This window comes from Salvelinus alpinus, chromosome 22 (genome assembly GCF_045679555.1).
Source record: "Salvelinus alpinus chromosome 22, SLU_Salpinus.1, whole genome shotgun sequence".
Taxonomy (NCBI): domain Eukaryota; kingdom Metazoa; phylum Chordata; class Actinopteri; order Salmoniformes; family Salmonidae; genus Salvelinus; species Salvelinus alpinus.
The window spans coordinates 18932476-18958678 of NC_092107.1; the positions used below are offsets into that span (position 1 = coordinate 18932476).

At 41.6% G+C, this 26203-nt stretch overlaps 1 protein-coding gene across 8 annotated transcripts in view; it reads left to right on the forward strand.

Annotated features, from left to right (window-relative positions):
• The window catches only part of LOC139549183 (NADPH--cytochrome P450 reductase), a 66759-nt gene extending 40846 nt beyond the window's left edge, over positions 1 to 25913 (forward strand). For 7 of the 8 annotated variants that reach the window (XM_071359364.1, XM_071359365.1, XM_071359366.1 and 4 more), the window contains 14 exons: positions 12447 to 12495; positions 14433 to 14561; positions 15399 to 15548; positions 17822 to 17946; positions 18280 to 18369; positions 18485 to 18583; positions 18840 to 18956; positions 19129 to 19247; positions 19580 to 19761; positions 20196 to 20345; positions 22956 to 23223; positions 23418 to 23563; positions 24060 to 24145; positions 24302 to 25913. In XM_071359364.1, the coding sequence (XP_071215465.1) occupies positions 12447 to 12495; positions 14433 to 14561; positions 15399 to 15548; positions 17822 to 17946; positions 18280 to 18369; positions 18485 to 18583; positions 18840 to 18956; positions 19129 to 19247; positions 19580 to 19761; positions 20196 to 20345; positions 22956 to 23223; positions 23418 to 23563; positions 24060 to 24145; positions 24302 to 24446 (1855 nt within the window). In that variant the 3' untranslated portion in view covers positions 24447 to 25913. Of the gene's footprint in view, positions 1 to 12446; positions 12496 to 14432; positions 14562 to 15398; positions 15549 to 17821; positions 17970 to 18279; positions 18370 to 18484; positions 18584 to 18839; positions 18957 to 19128; positions 19248 to 19579; positions 19762 to 20195; positions 20346 to 22955; positions 23224 to 23417; positions 23564 to 24059; positions 24146 to 24301 lie in introns of those variants that run through there. The other variant, XR_011669843.1, reaches the window with a different exon arrangement.
• The last annotated feature ends 290 nt before the right edge of the window (positions 25914 to 26203 follow it).

The window sequence follows — 26203 nt, forward strand, 5'->3', positions numbered from 1 at the left end:
GCACAGAACGAGCAGTATGGCTGGTGGCATTGTCATGCTGGAGGGTCATGTCAGGATGTGCCTGCAGGAAGGGTACCACATGAGGGAGGAGGATGTCTTCCCTGTAATGCACAGCGTTGAGATTGCCTGCAATGACAACAAGCTCAGTCCGATGATGCTGTGGCACACCGCCCCAGACCATGACAGACCCTCCACCTCCAAATCGATCCCGCTCCAGAGTACAGGCCTCGGTGTAACGCTCATTCCTTCGACGATAACCGCGAATCCAACCATTACCCCTTGTGAGACAAAACCACGACTCGTCCGTGAAGAGCACTTGTTGCCAGTCCTGTCTGGTCCAGCGACGGTGGGTTTGTGCCCATAGGCGACGTTGTTGCTGGTGATGTCTGGTGAGGACCTGCCTTACAACAGGCCTACAAGCCCTCAGTCCAGCCTCTCTGTCTATTGCGGACAGTCTGAGCACTGATGGAGGGATTGTGCATTCCTGGTGTAACTCGGGCAGTTGTTGTTGCCATCCTGTACCTGTCCCGCAGGTGTGATGTTCGGATGTACCGATCCTGTGCAGGTGTTACACGTGATCTGCCACTGCGAGGACGATCAGCTATCCGTCCTGTCTCCCTGTAGCGCTGTCTTAGGCGTCTCACAGTATGGACATTGCAATTTATTGCCCTGGCCACATCTGCAGTCCTCATGCCTCCTTGCACGTTCATGCAGATGAGCAGGGACCCTGGGCGTCTTTCTTTTGGTGTTTTTCAGAGTCAGTAGAAAGGCATCTTTAGTGTCCTAAGTTTTAATAACTGTGACCTTAATTGCCTTCCGTCTGTAAGCTGTTAGTGTCTTAACGACCGATTGTTTTTGTCGAGCAGTAACAAATATACAGCTCTGGAAAAATTTGAGACCACTGCAAAATTATCAGTTTATCTGGTTTTACTATTTATAGGTACAGTTGAAGTTGGAAGTCTACATACACAATAGCCAAATACTTAACTCAGTTTTCACAATTCCTGACATTTTATCCCAGTTAAAATTCCCTGTCTTAGGTCAGTTAGGATCACCACTTTATTTTAAGAATGTGAAATGTCAGAATAACAGTAGAGAATTATTTCAGCTTTTATTTATTTATTTATTCACATTCCCAGTGGGTCAGAAGTTTATATACACTCAATTAGTATTTGGTAGCATTGCCTTTTAAATTGTTTAACTTAGGTCAAACATTTCAGGTAGCCTTCCACAAGCTTCCCACAACAAGTTGGGTGAATTTTGGCCCATTCCTCCTGACAGAGCTGGTGTAACGGAGTCAGGTTTGTAGGCCTCCTTCCTCGCACACGCTTTTTCAGTTCTGCCCACACATTTTGTATAGGATTGAGGTCAGGGTTTTGTGATGGCCACTCCAATACCTTGACTTTGTTGTCTTTAAAACATTTTGCCACAACTTTGGACGTATGCTTGGGGTCATTGTCCATTTGCGACCAAGCATTAACTTTCTGACTGTCTTGATGTTGCTTCAATATATCCACATAATTTTCCGTCCTCATGTCATCTATTTTGAAGTGCACCAGTCCCTCCTGCAGCAAAGCACCCCCACAACATGATGCTGCCACCCCCGTGCTTCACGGTTGGGATGGTGTTCTTCGGCTTGTAACCCCCGCCTTTTCCTTCAAAGATAACAATGGTTGTTATGGCCAAACAGTTCTATTTTTGTTTCATCAGAGAACATTTCTCCAAAAAGTACTATCTTTGTCCCCATGTGCAGTTGCAAACCGTAGTCTGGCTTTTTTATGGCGGTTTTGGAGCAGTGGCTTCTTCCTTGCTGAGCGGCCTTTCAGGTTATGTCGAGATTGGACACGTTTTACTGTGGCTATAGATACTTTTGTACCCGTTTCCTCCAGCATCTTCACAAGGTCCTTTGCTGCTGTTCTGGGATTGATTTGCACTTTTCGCACCATAGTACATTAATCTCTAGGAGACAGAATGCGTCTCCTTCCTGAGCGGTATGACGGCTGCCTGGTCCCATGGTGTACTTGCATACTATTGTTTGTACAGATGAGGGTGGTACCTTCAGGTGTTTGGAAATTGGTCCCAAGGACAAACCAGACTTGTGGAGGTCTACAATTTTTTGACTGATTTCTTTTGATTTTCCCTTGATGTCAAGCAATGAGGCACTGAGTTTGAAGGTAGGCCTTGAAATACATCCACAGGTACACCTCCAATTGACTCAGGCTAATTGACATCATTTATCAGAAGCTTCTAAAGCCATGACATGATTTTCTGGAACTTTCCAAGCTGTTTAAAGGCACAGTCAACTTAGTGTATGTAAACTTCTGACCCACTGGAATTGTGATACTGTGAAATAATCTGTCTGTAAACAATTGTTGGAAAAATTACTTGTGTCATGGACAAAGTAGATGTCCTAACCGACTTGCCAAAACTATAGTATTTAACAAGAAATTTGTGGAGTGTTTGAAAAACGAGTTTTATTGACTCCAACCTAAGCATATGTAAACTTCTGACTTCAACTGTAGCTAGTTTCTATAAAGTGTATGAAGTTTAAACATGGCTCTGGCTAATGGCCTGTAGATATTTCTACCGACTTGCCAAAACAAGTCCTAACCGACTTGCCAAAACAACAACAAATTTGTGGATTGGTTGAAAAATGAGTTTTAATGACTCCAACTTAAGTGTATGTAAACTTCCGACTTCAACTGTGTGTTTGGGTAAAATGAACATTTTGTTTTATTCTATAAACTACTGACAACATTTCTCCCAAATTCCCCCCCAAAATAGTCATTTAGAGCATTTATTTGCAGAAAATGACAACTGGTCAAAATAACAAGAATAACAAGAAATACGCAGTGTTGTCAGACCTTGAATAATGCAAATAAAATAAGTTCATATTCGTTTTTAAACAACACAATACTAATGTTTTAACTTAGGAAGAGTTCAGAAATCAATATTTGGAATAACCCTGATTTTCAATCACAGCTTTCATGTGTCTTGGCATTCTCTGCACCAGTCTTTCACATTGATGTTGGGTGACTTTATGCCACTCCTGGCGAAAATATTCAAGCAGCTCGGCTTTGTTTGATGGCTTGTGACCATCCATATTCCTCTTGATCACATTCGAGGTTTTCATTGGGGTTCAGGTCAGGAGATTGGGCTGGCCATGACAGGGCCTTGATCTGGTGGTCCTTCATCCACACCTTGATTGACCTGTCTGTGTGACATGGAGCATTGTCCTGCTGGATAAACCAATCCTCAGAGTTGGGGAATATTGTCAGAGCAGAAGGAAGCAAGTTATCTTCCAGGACAACCTTGTACATGGCTTGATTCATGCGTCCTTCACGAAGACAAACCTGCCCGATTCCATCCTTGCTGAAGCACCCCCAGATCATCACCAATCCTGGCTGTAAAGCCACAGAGACCTGGAGAGGCCTACAAGCCACAGTGTCTTGCACCCACTGTGAAATTTGGTGTAGGATCGGTGATGATCTGGGGGTGCTTAAGCAAGGCTGGAATCAGCAGATTTACTTTGAAGAGAATCAATGAATCAATCCACGTACAAGGTTGTCCTGGAAGACCCTGTCATGGCCAGCCCAATCTGTATAGCTCTGCATTTACATGATTGGTTGACTGTAGGTGGGGGTGGTGCATCCTGTATAAACACACACTCACTTCCTTGACAACAGCTCTGCACTGCTCCGTGAAGCGCAAGAAGTATGAATCCCCTGATTTCTGCTGAGGCCATATCACCGTACATGCGCTGCATGGCCAATGCAGACGTCGGATTGACTATGCGCCAAGATGCACAATGCACTGCTCTCTCCTGCCAATTTGTACACATTCATTGTTTCATAACTTCATTGTGTGAATTGTTTGCGTTTGATTGTTAGTGTATATCAATTCCTCATTACATATATCACCAATAGTGCATTTAACGTTAATTCCCTATCATTTCTAATCTACAATGTTTGTTACTTTAGTTACGGTAGTTTCTGTTAATGCGTTCAATATTATTCCAGTCTTCCCGTTCTCATTGTCGGAGTGGACACATTGTTTGCAGAGTACACAACCTATGCTACACTTGTGAATGTTGACTAATGACATACACGCATAGAAGTAGGCCTATAGGCTACCTGGCCTGTGCGCAAATGTAGGCATATAGGATCTGATAGTATTTCTAATTGGCTTAAAGCACCACCACTAATAACCTGTGGAGCTTCTCAAAGCAAACAGTCTGTTTTTACATCCTTTGACAATTACAATAGTTCCTCAGTGTATTTGAAAAATCTTTTGCACTCACTCCCTTTCGATAACCACTTAACGTGAAAGGGAATAATGTCATGCTCTGATCCAGTGGAAATTATAAAATAGGCCTACCTGATTACTTCTTGTCAGCGCTTGACTTGGACTGAAACAGGTTCCGGAACTCATTTTGGGTGCTGATACTGTTTATATTTTGGTGCAGGAGCTCCACAATACTTTTGAGCGAATGTTCTATAAGAGGAACAGGAGCTCAAGCAGTAGAACATTTTAGGTGCTGGTACTCTGCTCTGGTGAGCTCCTGCCCAAGTCAAGCACTGCTTTTGATCCCTTGCGCAAATAGCCTACAGCTGTGTCTGTCCCGAGTTCACTGGGGCGGAATATTTTGACCAAGTTTGCTAGAGCAAGTTTGTTGTAGACAGGCCCATATGTAGTCAATGTGATTTATAGGATATTTATTTTTATCAGGATATTTTTTTAAATTTAGATTTGGATAGAATTTTGATAAACCACATGACAATGATTTTGAGATATGAAGACAATTATTATACATTTTAAATGAAACTGTTTCACGAAAATGTGCATATGAAAACTATAACTGGCATGCCGAGCGGTAGAAATTGGCATTCCACATGAGACAGGTTGCAGCCGACTCGTGTAGCCTATTACCGGCAACTTCAGGGGAGTAATGGCAGAATCTGCAAAAGCCAGCAAGAGCGGGGGTAGAATAGTTGGGTAAGGTAATTTTTATTTTTATCCTGGTTATCTAGAGCTCTTGCGCCCTCTTAAGTAAATTTTCTTATTTCATCAAACCGTAAGCTTAAAGCATCAGACAAGCTCAGTGCATGTAGTTTAGTGGATGTAGTAGATTTTATTAAAACACATAGGGTGTGTCTATATATGGAAAAATACATTTAGTCGGGGACAGCCCGAAACCCAACCCAGTAATAAAAACTGGAAGTTCATCAATACACACCCCTTCTTACATGTGTCTCTTGGGATCAATCTTCTCCAGGTGAACCAAGGGCTTGAGCTGCTCAGCGAAGCTGCGCATGTCTTCGCAGAACACTATACAGTGTGTGTTTAGGACTTTTACCATTGAAACCATCGTCTAACAGTAACTAATCCATTCCTTTTTTTAAAGGGAATAAACCACATACAGAGGGTCTGTTTCCTGGACACCGATTAAGTGTAAAAGAAGGACCAACTGAATTGCTTTCATGGTGGAATGGTTTGCATTGTGAGGATGACCACACAATTTATTTTCATCATGAGCAAAATCTATTGGTTTTCTACCCAAAGTTGCAAAGTAAATGTTGTGATCTACAGTGCATTCGGAAAGTATTCAGACTCTTTGACTTTTTCCACATTTTGTTACATTACAGCCTTATTCTAAAATGTATTAAATTCATGTTTTTCCCCAATCTACACACAATACCCCATAATGACAAAGCGAAAACAGGTTTTTAGAAATGTTTACAAATTAATTTGAAATAAATAACAAAAATATTACATTTACATAAGTATTCAGACCCTTTGTTATGAGACTTGAAATTGAGCTCAGGTGCATCCTGTTTCCATTGAACATCCTTGAGATGTTTCTACAACTTGATTGGAGTCCACCTGTGGTAAATTCAATTGATTGGACATGATTTGGAAAGACACCCACCTGTCTATATAAGGTCCCACAGTTGACAGTTTGTCAGTTCAAGCCATGAGGTCGAAGGAATTGTCCGTAGGGCTCCGAGACAAGATTGTGTCGAGGCACAGATCCCAAAAATATCTGCAGCATTGAAGGTCCCCAAGAACACAGTGGCCTCCATCACTCTTCCTAGAGTTGGCCGCCCAGCCAAACTGAGCAATTGAGGGAGAAGGGCCTTGGTCAGGGAGGTGACCAAGAACCCGATGGTCACACTGACAGTTCCTCTGTGGAGATGGGAGAACCTTCCAGAAGGACAACCACTTCTGCAGCACTCCACCAATCAGGCCTTTATGGTAGAATGGCCAGATGGAAGCCACTCCTCTGTAAAAGGCACATGACAGCCCACGAGGAGTTTGCCAAAACAGCACCTAAAAGGACTCTGACCATGAGAAACAAGATTCTCTTGTCTGATGAAACCAAGATTGAACTCTTTGGCCTGAATGCCAAGGATCACGTCTGAAGGAAACCTGGCACCACCCCTATGGTGAAACATGGTGGTGGCAGCATCATGCTGTGGGGATGTTTTTCAGTGGCAGGGACTGGGAGTCTAGTCAGGATCGAGGGAAAGATGAACAGGGAAAGATGAACAGAGCAAAGTACAGAGAGATCCTTGATGAAAACCTGCTCCAGAGCACCCAGGACCTCAGACTGGGGCGACGGTTTACCTTCCAACAGGACAATGACCCTAAGCACTCAGCCAAGACAACCCAGGAGTGGCTTTGGGAGTAGTCTGTGTCCGTGAGTGGCCCAGCCAGAGCCCGGCCTTCAACCCGATCTAACATCTCTGGAGAGACCTGAAAATAGCTGTACAGCAATGCTCCCCATCCAACCTGCCAGAGCATGAGAGGATCTGCAGAGAAGAATGGTAGAAACTCCCCAAATACAGGTGCGCCAAGCTTGTAGAGTCATACACAAGAAGACTCGAGGCTGTAAACGCTGCCAAAGTGCTTCAACAAAGTACCGAGTAAAGGGGCTGAATACTTATGTAAATGTGATATATCAGTTAGATTTTTTAAAATAAATTGGCAACATTTAAAAAAACATCTGTGTGTAGATTGATGAGAAGAAAAAAATATTGAATCCATTTTAGAATAATGCTGTAACGTAACAAAATGTGGTCTGAATACCTTCCAAATGCACTGTATTTAATAAACCAGCAAAATTGATGTGTATAGCAGGAACAGTGGCATCTATTGGTCAAAATCTGGTACTTTCACACCACTTTATGGAAAATAATCCAAGCAACTTCAATAACTAATTTCTATAAACAGGGAAAAACCACAAAATTCACACGGGATACGTTTAAATAGAATGGTGAAGAAATACTCCAAGCTGCAGCTTTATACTACTTGTAAAACATAGAACTGATATTGTATACTGGTTGTTGGAGATAAATTGGCATGGGGTGTGGGGGGGTCCGTGGGTGACTTTGGGCAACTTATTTTGGGATTCCTCATGTCTCGCTCATCTACAGGAAGAAGTTTGGTCCAGATTGGATTTTGGGTACTATTATTATTGAATATCTGAATCCTATAAATTGAAATGGCCAATTTGGTTGTACTCTCTTAATTTCTCATAGATCAAATTGCATTTCAACTAATTTCAGGAATGCTAATCTTAGAAACAGCTAACTACAGAAACAATTTCAGAACAACCTGAGATATTGGATGTCATGGCTTGCTGAAGATGTAGGAGCTTAATTTGATCACCTTTGTTTGAGAATTTTCCTGCACATCAGGAAATGTAAACTTGTAGTGTATTCAAGGTTTTAAAAAAGCATCTAAAGTTTAAAATGTCAGACTTTATTTGTTTCAACAAAAATGTATCAACCCCTACAAAAATGTTCCATTAATTATAATCCACATAATAATTCACATTTTCCTGTTGCTACAAGATTATTTTCCTGCTGTAGCAAACTGGTCCAACTGGCTCAAATTTAAGATCCTACATCTGTACATGGAACTCCATTATTTCCATTGGAGTGATGAAGCCACAGAAGTTATGCTTGAAGGGAAAGAAAAAAAGGATTCGAGAGGCATTAGCCTATAAATTCTTACATTCCACCATTTCAACCTATTAAATATCATGGGTACTTGTAACAGTTGGCTTTTGGGAGAGAGCGTGAACAAGAGGGGGATAGGGCCAGAAGGCATTTAGTTGAGAACAAGCATTTATTTCCCAGTCTTTACCAAAAACCTTACTCGGCTGTCACTCAACTGATTTTTAAGCTGCTTCAGTTTACACACTACTGAATTGTCTAACATCATTCAGACTAGCCTATACCTACTAATTTGTAATTAATGTTTGCTGTTGGTGATTTGTTTGTGCCCATCTCATCGCATAGAGTACTGCAGCTGTCCACTCATTTGACGTCTGATGATGACGTTTGGAGGAAAGGTGCAGCATTCCCTTTGTGTGTGACCACTCTAGATTACATGTTCTGCTGCATCCCCCCCCCAGCCTGAGACGGTGTGTCTTTTCATTATTATTTGTTCAAACCCCAGATGTATTTATTTAACCTTTTATCTAGGCAGGGGTAGTCCCATTGAGGCCAAGGTCTCTTTTTCGACGGAGCTCTGCATGACTAGACCAAGCAATTACACAATCAAGACGAGCATGGGAAACAAAGAAAAACGCACAGAAAAAACACAATCATAGAAGAAAAATCATTCCTTGGTGTGAAGAGGTCCTCTACCAATCTGATGATATAGTATTCTGAAGATTATTCCATTAGTGATGTGCGATCTGTAGTGACAGAGACCTAAATCTGTAGTGACAGAAGTAATTTCAAGAATTAGCCATTCCTGTGACAGGGTATGGAATCTCGTGCTTCTATAGGTTAGTAACGATGTTGGGTAGGAGTTTTCACAGAAGGGCTTTATAAATGAACAGAATGCAATGATGAAACTAAATTACTGATCATACTGAGGTTTACAGTAGGATACATAATATAAAACACCATATTAGTTGCTTTTAACCCCCTAGAGTCCGCGGCCTCGCGTTAATCAAATTAGCATCATAAAAAAATCCCCATCAAAATCCGTCAGTTTAACCTAGAGATCTTTTTGTTGTTGTTGCATGGGCTGTGTCTCAATCCACTGCAGTGAAAGGTGGCAGAGCTAGAGCAGTGTTTGTCAGACCATGCAACGTCCCGAAAATCTGTATCGTCCAAACTATTATAACACCTCAATGGAAAGATGTGAGGAACACGAACACGATGGTGTTCTCCGTTTTGCTCTACGGCTCCCACAAACATCACAGGACTCGTCTGAAGTGAACGGTTTGTGCTACACACCAATATGACCCCTCTGTGGAAAGATGAGTCTTTCACAAATACGTACAAGACCAGTCTGAAGGTAGCTGGTTAAGTTTTTTATTTTTTTATTAATTTAAGTATATATGGAGTTAGTGTTGTGCCTAAAATAAGGGGTTAAATGCAACAAAAACATATATGGTTTCCTAATCTTATCTCTCAGATATAGGACAGGCACTTCAGATTTTAAGGACTATCTGTTTATCCATGTTTGAAGCTGTAATTCAATGCGTTTCTATGGGCTAATAGCAGTATCAAAATGATTGTTTGATACCTTAAGGGGTCCTAAAACTCAAAATCAAATCAAATGGCTAAATGATCATTGGTTTGACCATCATAAAACAATTCCATATGTTAGCTTCAGCCGGCTGAAGCAAATAATATAGCTTAATCTTCCCAACTGCGAACACACACACACACACACACACACACACAGGACGCCCACATCAAACCCGAAACCAACTCACATTTGAGTTCAGTCATGGCCACTAGCATTTCTTAATTAACCAAATCTAAAATGAGGCCAGTCTAAAGTGCAGTTGCCCTTTCAGACTGTCATATGGTACAAAATGGGATACCTCTCACATCTTTATGTATTTGCAAGTTGTCAGCCTCACACCATCTTTACTCAAATGTGAATGCAAAAGGAAGTATGCATGGTGGACATTCTCATATAGTCAAAATGTTGCAGTATGGACACTTTGAAGGTTAATCCTTGACATCAAATGTCAATTGACATTTTTTGAGTCTTCAAAAAAATTGACGTATGGGAAAGATTCAAGACCGAAAGCGACCCTTTTGAGCTAAAAGGTTGTTTTGCAAGCTTGCGTGCCTGTCATACTTCACTGAAAGTTACTCACCCTAGCCTGACAGTAACACTTGAGGAAATTGGAAAGGAAATGAAGAAATAGAGAAACACAATTCTGTGAGTCTCATGTTACAGCCAGGGATATTTACGTAGCAGAAAGTGTGATGGTGATGCAAAATGCATCATATGATGAAAAAAAACACCATCACACTTTTCCATTTTTATTGAAAGTGCTCTTTTTGGAAACTTAACTGTTGACATGCTCACTTTCTTGGGGGGGACTGTATCAACAGGGGACTAATTAACAAAACACTCATGTTTTTTTGAGTAAAATATCCTTTTAAAAGAATGCCAGGACAGGGAGGACGCAGTATTAGACCCTGTGTTACATCATTGGCCTTGCCAATCACCTTACCCCGCTTAACCTTTACAATACTCTGTGTTTACTTAAGAGATAGAGGACATCAGTCAACTGTAGGCTTGGGGCATATTCACGTGGTAGCAGAGGGACCGTGACGAGATTTACATTTTCATAATATGTACATAACGTTACATTGCTAATGTACATTTAAAAAGGTTATGTGCTGAGAGAGGGTTCGGGGGCAATAAATGAACGGTCTTGCTCTGCAGCTGCAATATCCCAGTATAGCCATTAGCCAGTAAAGCATGCTTAACAAACTATTCAACTATGCAAGCAACTTTTCATGTTAACCATATTGCACTCTTGAATAATGCAACAATTCACACGCATGTGCAGACAGGGTTTGTTTTCACGTCTGTACACTCATTACATTTTGAGCTTCAATACAAAAGCACAGTTACTAAAGCTAACATGCATCATTAAGTAACTTTAGCCTATAAAAAATGTATGATTACCCCTCATACAAATATAAAAGTAAAGTAGGCCTACCTTACAAAATTAGAACAAACCAGGCTTTATTTTTATCAATATAATGCAAATCATTACATGTGGTAAAAGCTAATTGCGACAAAAAAAAGTGGATAATTCACTGGGGAGTTGAGAATAGCTGTTTTACTTGGCTCAGTGCAGCCAGCCAAGAACCATTGACAGTTTTATTTATTTTTTAAAGCTACGCCTACAATTTCAGAATGTAACAGGCTGTTACTGCAATTTCAGGTTAAAACTCAATCAAATATTAGGAAAATGTCTATACATTTCAGCTGTTTTTAAAAACAGTGCTCTGCTATTACGATGTTTATTGTAGGAGTGTTGGACTCAGCGAGACAATTTTTTAACACTGCCTTGCTTGGAGGGGGGCAACTGTGGGGCCAGTGACATGTGCTTCCTCCAGAAGTAGCGGTCGAGAGGTGACAAGTTAACAAGTTTACATTACAGTAAAAGGTCTAGCCGAGGGTATTTTCTCAATCTCTAGGCAATCTCTCATTGTGAGAATTTTCGCCTAAAATGACATACCCAAATCTAACTGCCTATAGCTCAGGACCTGAAGCAAGGATATGCATATTCTTGATACCATTTGAAAGGAAACACTTTGACATTTATGGAAATGTGAAGTTAATGTAGGAGAATATAACACATTAGATCTGGTAAAAGTTAGTACAAAAAAAAGTTTTTATTCTTTGTATTGTCTTTGAAATGCAAGAGAAAGGCCATAATGTATTATTCCAGCCCAGGCGCAATTTAGATTTTGGCCACTAGATGGCAGCAGTGTATGTGCAAAGTTTTATACTGATCCAATGAACCATTGCATTTCTGTTCAAAATTGTGTCAAGACTGCCCAAATGTGCCAATAACTTAAGTTCATAACTGTGCACTCTCCTCAAACAATAGCATGGTATTCTTTCACTGTAATAGGTGCAGTTAGATTAACAAGAATTTAAGCGTTCTGCCAATATCAGATATGTCTATGTCCTGGGAAATGTTATTGTTACTTACAACCTCATGCTAATCGCATTAGCGCACATTAGCTCAACCGTCCAGCGGGTGGGACACCGATCTGTAGAGATCCTTAAGAGGTTTTAAACAAGATACCCTGCCGTTCTTTTAGTCAACTCTTCTGTTGTGTTGTTCACTGTCATAGCAAGCAATGTTGGCTAAAACACAAACAGATCTGGCAATGAGGCTATAGGAAAGTTTGAAGGTCCTCCAATGACATGCTTGTAACGTTCCCATTATTGTGCATAGTGTGATGATAAACCATTAGTGTGAAAAGTGACCATTTGGTCCCTGTACTAGGCATGTGTGCTTTTCTTGCCTGTGAAAAGCATCATTGATTTGCTGTGTTTTATGTCCCAGCAGATAGTGGTGAAAGAATACTTGTTCAGTGCATGATTTTCTTTATAGACTTTGGAAGTGTATAACATTTGTCTCCTTTTTCTTTCAGAGCACCTTCTACTCAAGAGACTAGTTTTATTGAAAAGATGAAGAAAACGGTGAGTGTTTTTCAATTTTTCAGTATTTTGGGTGTGGGAAGGATAATGGTCTAGCTACTAGACTGGCTTTACATAATGGTTATTAGGTAGAGGACGGATTGGAGTGGATCGTCCGGACTCCTCAGTCCAGACTTGGATTCAAATACTATTTAAAATAATTGGAAATATTTTCTGGGCTTGATTGAGCTTGTCTGGTACAGTAGAACCAATAGAATAATCAAAAAAGTGTGACTTTTAGCAATATATTCAGCTCTATTTACTCTCATTTATAAAATGCTAAATAGCGTCAAAGTAGACATCATGCAAAACTACAAGTCACTGCAAGCTTCTGCATGTAATCTCTAGCTGACACCTTTGCTAACGGGTATTGTGTCAATGTATAACTTGCACAAGACAGTTCACAGAATTGTCCATTTTAAAGAAATGTAGCCAATTGATTCATTACTACATTTAGCTAACAATTAATTAGAGATTCTTACCTTTGCCTCGATTTGGCAGTCTCGTCCATGTCATGGCATTTGTAGTTCTTTATGATAGCCACATTAGCAGCTAATTAGCTATTCATTTTTTTGGGGTGGGTAAATATAGTCACATTGTCCTAGAGAGATTTACATGGTTATCAAAATGTCACGCCAGAGTAATCCTACACAAAACACAGCCCTTATTTTAAGTGTTTCTAAAATCCCAAAATTTATGCTGGAAAAACTATTGGAACCATTTCCCTGTTTGACCGCTAGGTTTTGTGGGTATTATGACTCCTTGCTGTCCCCAGTCCACCTGGCCTTGCTGCTATTCCAGTTTCAACTGTTCTGCCTGCGGTTATGGAACCCCTACCTGTCCCAGACCTGCTGTTTTCAACTCTTAATGATTGGCTATGAAAAGCCAACTGACATTTATTCCTGATTATTATTTGACCATGCTTGTCACTTATGAACATTTTGAACATCTTGGCCATGTTCTGTTATAATCTCCACCCGGCACAGCCAGAAGAGGACTGGCCACCCCTCATAGCCTGGTTCCTCTCTAGGTTTCTTCCTAGGTTTTGGCCTTTCTAGGAAGTTTTTCCTAGCCACCGTGCTTCTACACCTGCATTGCATTTACATTTTACATTTAAGTCATTTAGCAGACGCTCTTATCCAGAGCGACTTACAAATTGGAAAGTTCATACATATTCATCCTGGTCCCCCCGTGGGGAATGAACCCACAACCCTGGCGTTGCAAGCGCCATGCTCTACCAACTGAGCCACACGGGACCATGCTTGCTGTTTGGGGTTTTAGGCTGGGTTTCTGTACAGCACTTCGAGATATTAGCTGATGTACGAAGGGCTATATAAAATAAACTTGATTTGATATGACTCATACTGTGGTACTATATTGGGACATGGATTGTGTACGTGTGCCATTCAGAGGGTGAATGGGCAAGACAAAAGATTTAAGTGCCTTTGAACGGAGTGTTGTAGTAGGTGCCAGGTGCACCGGTTTGTGTCAAGAACTGCAATGCTGCTGGGATTTTCACTCTCAACAGTTTCCTGTATGTATTAAGAATGGTCCACCACCCAAAGGACATCCAGCCAACTTGACGCAACTGTGGGAAGCATTAGTCAATATGGGCCAGCATCCCTGTGAAACGCTTTTGACACCTTGTAGAGTAGAGCTTTCGACACCTTGTTCTGAGGGCAAAAGGAGATGCAATTCAATATTAGGAAGGTGTTCCTATTGTTTGGTATACTCAGTGTTTAATTATTCTATCACAGACCATAATGCTCTAACCTGTATAATGTAATATTTTACCTCGTTATTGGACAGCAAAAAGTTAAATGGCAACAGGGTGGGTTGGTATTTGGTTATAACTAGGGCCTGGAGTTTTTTCCTGGCCGCCAGGTCATGTGGTCAGGAAATGTGGTCATTCCATGTGTTGCTGCTATTTCCCTCTCCAGGGTAGGAACATCGTGGTATTCTACGGCTCTCAGACAGGCACGGGCGAGGAGTTTGCCAACCGGCTGTCCAAAGACGCCCAGCGCTACGGCATGAAGGGTATGGCTGCCGACCCCGAGGAATACGACATGGTAACCTAATAACGATATTCCTATATCAGTGTTTATATGGTTACATATGAAATTCGGTATCCTTGTTCCATTTTTCTGGATCATTTGAGAATTTTACTAAATAGATTTTGCTTTCACAACACCTGAAAATAATCATTTCGGGTGCGATTTGAATTCTACGTGACATTAGCAAGCTAGCTTGTTTACAATGGGCAAAAAGTACCATGCGATTCGTGCTGCCGCGTCACAATACCTGGTACTCTGGTCCTGGGTCTTGGATCCGCTACTCACACAGGTCCAGGATTCGCTTCAGTCAGGGTTTGTTAGTGTTTCACACAGGCTTTATAGCATGGATCAGAGTACCAGAAGCTCCAAGATCCGAATCATACAGGGAATATGTAGCCTAGTGGTTAGAGCGTTGGGCCAGTAACCGAAAGGTTCCTGGATCGAACCCCCGAGCTGACAAAGTAACAATCTGTTGTTCTTCCCCTGAACAAGGCAGTTAACCCACTGTTCCCCGGTAGGCCGTCATTGTAAATAAGAACTTGTTCTTAACTGACTTGCCTAGTTAAATAAAGGTTAAATAAAAATGTGAAAACACCCTTAGTATAATAACGATTCTAATAACCCATTTATGACAACCCTGTCTAATAAGGCTTCTATACTGCCACCCCAGCAGCTCCAACAAGGATTCATACCTGCATAGCTCAAAGGTGGCTCAACTGTACCCCTCCTAACAATATTAGTCTCTTGAGCCAAGGTCCTGTTCCATAAAGTTGAAAAGCTATTAGTGCCCTGAATGGCGTACAGCACATGTAATGGCAAATATCTAATGTCCAGGCATCTTCTAATCCACAGTCGGAGCTGTCCCGTCTGGCTGAGATTGGCAACTCCCTGGCCATCTTCTGCATGGCCACTTACGGTGAGGGAGACCCCACAGACAACGCCCAGGACTTCTATGACTGGCTGCAGGAGACCGACGGGGAATTGGATGGAGTCAACTATACTGTGACTATCTCTTTCTCGCTCTCGCTCTCTTTTCCCCCTGTTATTCATAATCAGGGCCAGGAGTTTGCCCAAGAAAAACCCCTGTTGGCCCCATTCACATACAGTTGAAGTCGGAAGTTTACATACAGCTTAGCCAAATACATTTAAACTCAGTTCTTGACATTTAATCCCAGTAAAGATTCCCTGTTTTAGGTCCGTTAGGATCAGCACTTTATTTTAAGAATGTGAAATGTCAGAATAATAGTAGAGAGAATGATTTATTTCAGCTTTTATTTCTTTCATCACATTCCCAGTGGGTCAGAAGTTTACATACACTCAATTAGTATTTGGTAGCATTGCCTTTAAATGGTTTAACTTGGGTCAAACGTTTCGGGTAGCCTTCCACAAGCTTCCCACAATAAGTTGGGTGAATTTTGGCCCATTCCTCCTGACAGAGCTGGTGTAACGGAGTCAGGTTTGTAGGCCTCCTTGCTCACACTCCTCTTTTTCAGTTCTGCCCACACATTTTCTATAGGATTGAGCTCAGGGCCTTGTGATGGCCACTCCAATACCTTGACTTTGTTGTCCTTAAGCCATTTTGCCACAACTTTGGACGTATGCTTGGGGTCATTGTCCATTTGGAAGACCCATTTGCGACCAGGCTTTATCTTCCTGACTGATGTCTTGCTTCAATATATCCACATCATTTTCCTGCCTCATGATGCCATCTATTTTGTGAAGTGCACCAGTCCCTCCTGCAGCAAAGCACCCCCACTACATGATGCTGCCACCCCCGTGCTTCACGGTTGGGAGGGTGTTCTTCGGCTTGCAAGCCTCCCCCTTTTTCCTCCAAACATAACAATGGTCATTATGGCTAAACAGTTCTATTTCTGTTTCATCAGACCAGAGGACATTTCTCCAAAAAGTACGATCTTTGTCCCCATGTGCAGTTGCAAACCGTAGTCTTGTTTTTTTTATGGTGGTTTTGGAGCAGCGGCTTCTTCCTTGCTGAGCGGCCTTTCAGCTTATGTCGATATAGGACTCGCTTTACTGTGGCTATAGATACTTTTGTACCTGTTTCCTCAAGCATCTTCACAAGGTCCTTTGCTGTTGTTCTGGGATTGATTTGCACTTTTCTCACCAAAGTACGTTCATCTCTAGGAGACAAAACGCGTCTCCTTCCTGAGCGGTATGACGGCTGCGTGGTCCCATGGTGTTTATACATTTACATTACATTTAAGTCATTTAGCAGACGCTCTTATCCAGAGCGACTTACAAATTTATACTTGCGTACTATTGTTTGTACAGATGAACATGGTACCTTCAGGCATTTGGAAATTGCTCCTAAGGATGAACCAGACTTGTGGAGGTCTACAATTTGTTTTCTGAGGTCTTGGCTGACTTCTTTTGATTTTCTCATGAAGTCAAGCAAAGAGGCACTGAGTTTGAAGGTCGGCCTTGAAATACATCCACAGGTACACCTCCAATTTTGTCAGAAGCTTCTAAAGCCATGACATAATTTTCTGGAATTTTCCAAGCTGTTTAAAGGCACAGTCAACTTAGTGTATGTAAACTTCTGACCCACTGGAATTGTGATACAGTGAATTGTAAGTGAAATAATCTGTCTGTAAACAATTGTTGGAAAATGACTTGTGTCATGCACAAAGTAGATGTCCTAACCGACTTGCCAAAACTATAGTTTGTTATCAAGAAATGTGTGGAGTGGTTGAAAAACTAGTTTTAACGACTCCAACCTAAGTGTATGTAAACTTCCACCTTCAACTGTACATTAGCCAAGCGTTCACTTTCAAATGTGTATTTCCCATGGATGAACTTTAGTGTGAGACCGAGATGAGTTATGCTAACATTCAAAAAAATAGGCTTTATGTGTATGGTTGAGTTCTGTCTTCGGCCATAGCTGACATGCGTGCCATCCTGGCTGGTTGGTCATTGTCGGAGTTGGTCCAACGTTCCTGCCCTCAATGGGATGAAGAATTTCACTTCTGACTGGAGGCAATCTGGCCGGGCACTCTGAATGGTCACTTGGGCTCCTTCTACTCCCTGCCAGTGTCTTTCTGTCCTAGACTTGAAAGACAGCATTAATTACACTTAATGAAAGATGATAGACGTTCACAGTGTACAGTGTAGGAGCTTGCGTTCAATGTGTGTGCATGTCTCTGTGTGTGTCTATAGTATACGATCTCATATTGAATTTGTTGAATGTTAGTTTAAAAAAACGTTTTTTTTTTTTTTTTTTAACTAGAAGTGACTGATGTTGACATCTCTCCCTGAAGGTGTTTGCGTTGGGCAACAAGACATATGAACACTACAATGCCATGGGGGCGTACGTGGACAAGAGGCTGGAGGAACTGGGAGCCAAGAGGGTCTTCGACCTGGGCATGGGAGACGACGACGGCAAGTGAGTGAGGCTGCATTGGAGGGGTGCGTCCCAATATCTATTTTCTCCTGAAGAGTGCACTTCTTTACTACTTCCCACAAATCTAAAGGCATTGGACTGGTGGAGGCATGCACTAATGGGAGTTTACACCATATTTCTTATACCAGTCATGTCCTTTCAAATCAGTGAATGGAAGTGAATGATTGCACACTTTGGGAGGAAGGAGAGATAATTGGGACATAACCTTGGATCTCTCCCGAATCAAAGTGTGACCGATGTTGAGATCAAAATGATGGCCAAATGATAGAAATGGGGGTTGATAAGAGGGTGTTTCTGCTCCTTTTCATTTGTCAGCCTGGAGGAGGACTTTGTGACATGGAGGGAGCAGTTCTGGCCAGCCATGTGTGAGCACTTTGGAGTGGAGGCTTCAGGAGAGGACTCCAGGTACTTATCCCAATTTATTGTAATTATCACATTCTCATTTTCCCTCAATTCACACACACAGAGTATGGAAGGAGTGATTTGCAGATTAACTGTAGGCCCTCTCGCTCTACGTTAGCGTTCGTCAGTACGAGCTCAAGGAGCACAATGACATCAACATGAACAAGGTGTACACAGGAGAGTTGGGCCGTCTGAAGAGCTTTGAGACCCAGAAACCGTGAGTTATTCTACCCCATCCTCTTCACTTATCATTACAGTATCTGCTACAGAGTTTTGTGTTCTATAGATGTCTCTCTAAACAAGTATTACTGCCCGCTAGTGGAGCTAAAGGGGATTTCCTAGTTGCAACGCTGAAGTGCGACACTGCTTTATCCGTCGATGTTTACCTCTACGATTTACCTCATGTTGTCTCTGCATACTGATGTGTACAGTTCACTGGTATGAAATTATATTGATCCTTTCCCCCCCCCCAGTCCTTTTGATGCAAAAAATCCATTCCTGGCTCCAGTCACTGTTAACCGCAAGCTCAACAAAGCAGGCGACAGGCATCTCATGCACCTTGAAGTGGACATTACAGGCTCCAAGATTAGGTAAGCGAGAGAGCCAAGAGAGCCGTAACTTTCTTTGTACAGTTATCAACCTATATCTACCTCCCAGACAGTATTTCCTTAAAAGGAATAGGCTACACTTCTTGTGTGAAATGGTGCCTTTTTATATAGTGGAAAGATGACTTGAAAACCCTTTGTCATTCTGTCTTTGTAGATATGAGTCGGGAGACCACGTTGCCGTCTATCCTACCAATGACACAGCGATCGTGAACAGGCTGGGACAGATCCTTGGCGTGGACCTTGATTCAGTTATCTCTCTCAACAACCTTGATGGTGCGTCACTGACCTGACGCAACACCTTGACTCGGAGTCCTCCGAATATCTCTCTGTCTTTTGAAGATCCTTAAACACACACATTCTGTTTGGACATCTCTTGAAATGTTACTCTCCCTGTATTGACATTTTTTGAAGGAGAAGGTTTTGTGAAATCACCAACTGCTTTTTATTACTCTAAATCTTGTCCTTCACCCAGGTTAAGTCTAGTCCTGGACTAAAAATAAGCTTTATTGAGAATACTTTTTAGTCCAAGATTGGGCTTATCTGTGGAAACTGTCCCCTAGTGTATAACCAATGTTAATGTGATGCTATCTGATGCCGTTTATCAGAGGAGTCCAATAAGAAGCACCCATTCCCTTGCCCCACCACCTACCGTACGGCTCTGACCCACTACCTGGACATCATCCACCCGCCTCGCACCAATGTCCTGTATGAGCTGGCCCAGTACGCCACTGACCCCAAGGACCAGGAGAACATGCGCAAGATGGCCTCGTCTGCTCCCGAGGGCAAGGTGTGTGGCTGTGACACTGTGTTAACTTATCTGCTCTCTACTCCTATTCTAAAAGTAGTCAAGATTACCTCAACATACACAAGATGGGTTATTGGTAGTGGGAAAGTATGCTTAAACCTCAGGGTTGGGGTCAATTCGATGTCAATTCAGGAAGCAATCTTGAAAAGCATTGAGAAAAATTTGAATTGGAATTCAAATGTACTTTCTGACTGAACTGAAATGGAATTGACCCCAACCCTGATAAGCCTATAACACATGTGAAAAGTTGCCCTGAAGCACAGATCTAACTCTAGCTTTAACCAATTTAGGAGGATGGTAAATATATCTGACCCTCATGTATCAGACCCAGATGCCTGACTCCAGATCAGTGGTTAGGGGCAACTTCTACCTACTCCATTGTTATCCCAGCTAAGTGTTGTTGTGGTCTCTACTAGGCTCTGTACCAGAGTTTTGTGCTTGAAGACAACAGGAACATCCTCGCCATCCTGGAGGATCTGCCGTCCTTGCGGCCTCCCATCGACCACCTGTGTGAGCTCATGCCCCGTTTGCAGGCTCGCTACTACTCCATTGCCTCCTCCTCCAAGGTGAGGATATATACAGGGGTGTATCCATGCATTGTAGCAAAACGATGGTTTCTAGTGAATATACCCCAGTACATCACCCCTAATGACCCCACACCCTAACTCCTCCTCAATACATGTATTTTTCTTGTTACATTTACAGTAGTTATTTAGCAGACGCTGTCATCCACTATAAATTATATTGAGATAATGTGAAACAACCACGTATTATTATAGGCCCAGTGCAGTCAAAAACATGATTTCCCTGTGTTTTATATATACACTACACTATATACACTACCGGTCAACATTTTTGGAACGCCTACTCATTCAAGGGTTTTTCTTTATTTTTACTATTTTCTACATTGCAGAATAATAGTGAAGACACAAACTATGAAACAATACATATGGAATCATGTAGTAACCAATTTTAAATAAATCACAGACAGTGTCACCAGCAAAACACCCCCACACCATAATATTAACATTTTTATTTTACCTTTATTTAACTAGGCAAGTCTGTTAAGAACAAATTCTTATTTTCAATGACGGCCTAGTGCCTTGTTCAGGGGCAGAGAACGACAGATTTTTACCTTGTCAGCTCGGGGATTCGATCTTGCAACCTTTCGGTTACTAGTCCAACGCTCTAACCACTAGGCTACCCTGCCACCCCGCAACACCACCTCCATGCTTGATGGTGGGAAATACACATGCAGAGATCATTCGTTCACCCAATCTGCGCCTCAGAAAGACACGGTGGATGGAACCAAAAAAACTCAAATTTGGACTCCAGACCAAAGGACAAATTTCCACCGGTCTAATGGCCATTGCTCGTGTTTCTTGGCCCATGCAAGTCTCTTCTTATTGGTGTCCTTTAGTAGTGTTTCTTTGCTGCAATTCAACCATGAAGGCCTGATTCACACAGTCTCCTCTGAACAGTTGATGTTCAGATGTGTCTGTTACTTGAATGTATTTGGGCTGCAATTTCTGAGTTTCTGGGTAACTCTAATAAACTTATCCTCTGCAGCTGAGGTAACTCTGGGTTTTCCATTCCTGTGGCGGTCCTCATGAGAGCCAGTTTCATCATAGCGCTTTTACCAAATAGGGCTATCTTCTGTATACCACTGCTACCTTGTCACAACACAACTGATTGGCTTCAACGCATTAAGAAGGAAAGAAATTCCATAAATTCACTTATCAAGGCACACATGTTAATTGAAATGCATTCCAGGTGACTACCTCATGAAGCTGGTTGAGAGAATGCCAAGAGTATGCAAAGCTGTCATCAATTCAAAGGATGGCTATTTGAAGAATCTGACATAAAATATACTTTTTTGGTTACTACATGATTCCATATGTGTTAATTCATAGTTTTGATGTCTTCACTATTATTTTACAATGTTGAAAATAGTCCAAAAAAAGAACCCTTGAATGAGTAGGTGTTCAAAAACTTTTGACCAGTAGTTATTTCAAATCAAATGTTATTTGTCACATACACATGGTTAGCAGATGTTAATGTGAGTGTAGCGAAATGCTTGTGCTTCTAGTTCCGACAATGCAGTAATAACCAACGAGTAATCTAACCGAACAATTTCACAACTACCTTATACACACAAGTGTAAAGGGATGAAAAATATGTACATAAAAATATATGAATGAGTGATGGTACAGAACGGCATAGGCAAGATGCAGTAGATGGTATTGAGTACAGTATATACATATGAGATAAGTAATGTGGGGTATGTAAACATATGAAGTATCATTGTTTAAAGTGGCTAGTGATACATTTTTCATACATTTCTACATTATAAAAGTGGCTGGAGTTGAGTCAGTATGTTGGCAGCAGCCACTCAATGTTAGTGGTGGCTGTTTAACAGTCTGATGGCCTTGAGATAGAAGCTGTTTTTCAGTCTATCGGTCCCTGCTTTGATGCACCTGTACTGACCTCGCCTTCTGGATGATAGCGGGGTGAACAGGCAGTGGCTCGGGTGGTTGTTGTCCTTGATGATCTTTATGGCCTTCCTGTGGCATCGGGTGGTGTAGGTGTCCTGGAGGGCAGGTAGTTTGCCCCCGGTGATGCGTTGTGTAGACCTCACTACCCTCTGGAGAGCCTTGCGGTTGTGGGCGGAGCAGTTGCCGTACCAGGCGGTGATACAGCCTGACAGGATGCTCTCGATTGTGCATCTGTAAAAGTTTGTGAGTGCTTTTGGTGACCAGCTGAATTTCTTCAGCCTCCTGAGGTTGAAGAGGCGCTGCTGCGCCTTCTTCACCACGCTGTTTGTGTGGGTGGACCAAGTTTGTGCTTTCCATGGTGACGTCACCATCCGGTAAATTTGTTAATAGGCCAATAAGAAAGGGTTCCAAACCTCTCTGCCAATAACAGAACATTTTCAGTTTCCCCTTCCCAATCATACCACTCCCAGACAGTCCTAGCAAAATTATTGCTTGAGAAATTCCTCTTTGCTAAGAAGCTCTTTTTTTGTGTAATTTTAATTGAAAACAATCACAGTCAGGTACTTAATTGATACCAAGAGATTACAGCTGCACTGGACCTTTTTAAGCGTCCATTGTAGGTCAACCTGCAATAGTGTGATCTAAAAAAAAAAATTGGTTAACGATGCCTTCTCTTTGTAGGTCCACCCCAATAGCATCCACATCTGTGCTGTGCTGGTGGAGTACACGACTAAAACCGGGCGCCTCACCAAGGGAGTGGCCACCACCTGGCTGAAGAACAAACTGGTTGCGGACAACGGCCACAAGTCCACGGTCCCCATGTACATCCGCAAGTCCCAGTTCCGCCTGCCCTTCAAGGCCAGCAACCCAGTCATCATGGTCGGTCCTGGGACCGGCATCGCTCCCTTCATGGGCTTCATCCAGGAGCGTGGGTGGCTCAAAGAGCAAGGTACATGGTAGACACCATGATAGAAGCTTGCCATAGACGCATGGAAATGTTTTTGTTGGTTTCCTGATTGTTTTGTTATGCTGCATAGTATTTTTTTATGAGTTGTCATGTTCTGTTTCACACTGACTAAAATAAAGCACCGTAACTGTCTTGTATGGATACAAGTAAGCCAATTGGTCTGCTTTTTCCTGTAGGCAAGGAGGTGGGGGAGACGGTCTTGTACTGTGGCTGCAGGCACAAGAAAGAGGACTATCTGTACCAGGAGGAGTTGGAGGAGGCTGAGAAGACGGGTGTCATCACAAAGCTCAACGTGGCTTTTTCTCGGGACCAGGAGCAAAAGGTATACTTGTTTTATTAGTTCTAGTTATTCAGCACTAGGACCTTAAAAAACTATTATTAGAAATGGTGAACAATGCTTTTCTGTTAGCTAGAATATGACATATTTATTAAATAGATGGCCATATACGACCATACAGCCATATTGTTATCTGAGCCTACACACACTGGAGTTGGGACACCAAGACAAGATTGTAATCCTTATCATATTTCCATAGCGTTCTTGAGTGTTGCCAATCATGGTTGTTGGTACTATAGACCGGTATCTATATCTGTCTGATTCTGTACCACTGGGGATGTACAGTGGGGACGGTCAACACATACTCCACACAGAGTCCTAGGCTAGCCCTCAGAAGATACCTGAGGGATTGAGTTTGTGCTGCCTCATCTCATAAAGGAAGAGGAACACGTTTCCTTGCAAGGGCGTTTTTTGTTTGTGTGAAGACTGGAAGCTCAAGAGAATGTTGTAATAGATCTGTTTCCTCTCACCGTCCCGCCAGGTGTACGTGCAGCATCTTCTGAGGACCAACAAGGAGGACTTGTGGCGGCAGATCCACACAGACAACGCACACATATACATCTGCGGGTAAGGAAGGATCCTCGCCAGTAACATTTGCACCTTGGCGATAAAATTGATTGAAATTTAATTGACATATTTCTTGAAAGCACTCCCGAATTCACAAAAATCCTCAAACAAGGGTTAAAAGACAAATGTCTTATAGAGAAATGCTCCTGTTTTTAGGGATGCGCGGAACATGGCCAGGGATGTGCAGACAGCTTTCTATGAGATAGCAGAGGAGCTGGGCGGCATGACACGCTCTCAGGCCACCGACTACATCAAGAAACTGATGACCAAGGGACGGTACTCGCAGGACGTCTGGAGCTAAAACGCCTAGGATCCAACCACATCCTATGTTTGTTTGTTTTTAGACTTGCATTGTTATTTGTATCAGCAACGGTTATAATGGGTCACCAACCCTGGTACTGGAGAGCTACCGGTTGTGCCGGCTTTTGTTCCCGCCAAGCACTAAAACATTGGATTCTATTGATTGCCTTATCATGACCTTGATTAGTTGAGATGGGTGTGTTTGTGTCAGGCTAGAATAAAAGCCTACACACTGGGACCAGGATTTGTGACCACCGGGGAAGGATATCGCTGCCGTCATCTCTGGTTGTTTTTATTCCATGGAGCAACACAAGCACTCACCAATGCACCACAATAACAGTCGGTCATCCTCCATTCAGATGATTTATTGATATTCTATGTCAGTCGGCCATCAGTTTGGTAGTGTCACATTTGTTGACGTTTTAGCTTTTGCAGGAGAACAAACGTTTGATAATGATATACTGTAGCTGTACATAATTGTACGGTGCAAAGTGAGGGGGTGGGCTTAAATACAAAACTCATACAGTCCAAGTCTCCTCTTTAGGAAGTTGACCTAATCTGGGTACTCAAGTGTATTCCGAATACATGATAAATATTTTAGATTTGTGAAATAAAAAGTGAGAACTTTTTAATCTACGAAATCAGTAACTGAGAAGCTTAGTGTTTTTTTACAGTACCTTTTGCATTTGGATAAGCGATATAGCCTTTTATGCAATGATGTTACTGTACATTTCTAATCAATCACAGTAACCCTTAGCAAGGCATGATAAAAGTATAATTTTGCAATTCAGTAGTCAAGCCCTCTATTGAGGAGAAATTATTAGCTTTTATTTTCCACAAGACTGCCTTTTAAATATATCAAAGAAAATGATTTTTAGGTTCCCTGTAGTATTTGTATACATGATGCAAGTAAGCATCAAAGGGGAATGGGTAAATAATATGCATATTTCGACTTAAATTCTCTGCATTATCCAGTTTACAATGAAACAAAAACTGAACACGTACACCACTTAGTAGCAAGCATTCAAATGTACATGTTTTTTTTAATCATGCAAACCTGGCACTGTACCCTGAGAATGTAGATTTCTACAGCTTGTTGGCTTTGTGTCATCTTTTTCTTATTTTCTATGTACTATTGCACACTAATCAGTGTTAGTACTGGATGATATCACACTTATCTATGAAATTTGGCATATCCTTTCTTCACTTCACCGTAAGCCAAGCATATCAATTTGTAGATTCAGTGTGTGCCTTATTGAATGTGGTGCCTGACTTAAATGTAGAAGGTTTTTTGGAAGCATTACTCTAAAGGCAATTTTTCAAAAATATTGGAGAAAAACCATATACTATGAAGACATTCATGTTACTTTTTTGTCCACATTCCATTTTATAATACAATAAGTGTCAACTGAATGAATGAATCTAAGCATATCCTTTTAAAATTAATAAAAAATATTGATTAAATATTGTTAACAGATTGAGAGTTTGTTATTCATGTCTGAGGTATGCATCTTAATCGGATCAAATTTTTGAAAATTTGATTATCGTTATTTTCAATTGTTAGATGTAAGGATGGAGGGATTAAATAATGTTTGATGGATGCAAGATGTAGTTTATTTTTTATTTAACCTTTATTAGGGTTGCACATTTTGGGGAATATTCAGGAAACTTTCTGTGGGATTTAAAAGGAATATATGGGAATATATGCAAATTAATATTAACACCATTTAAATGTAATTGTTTTTTTGCATTGGATAT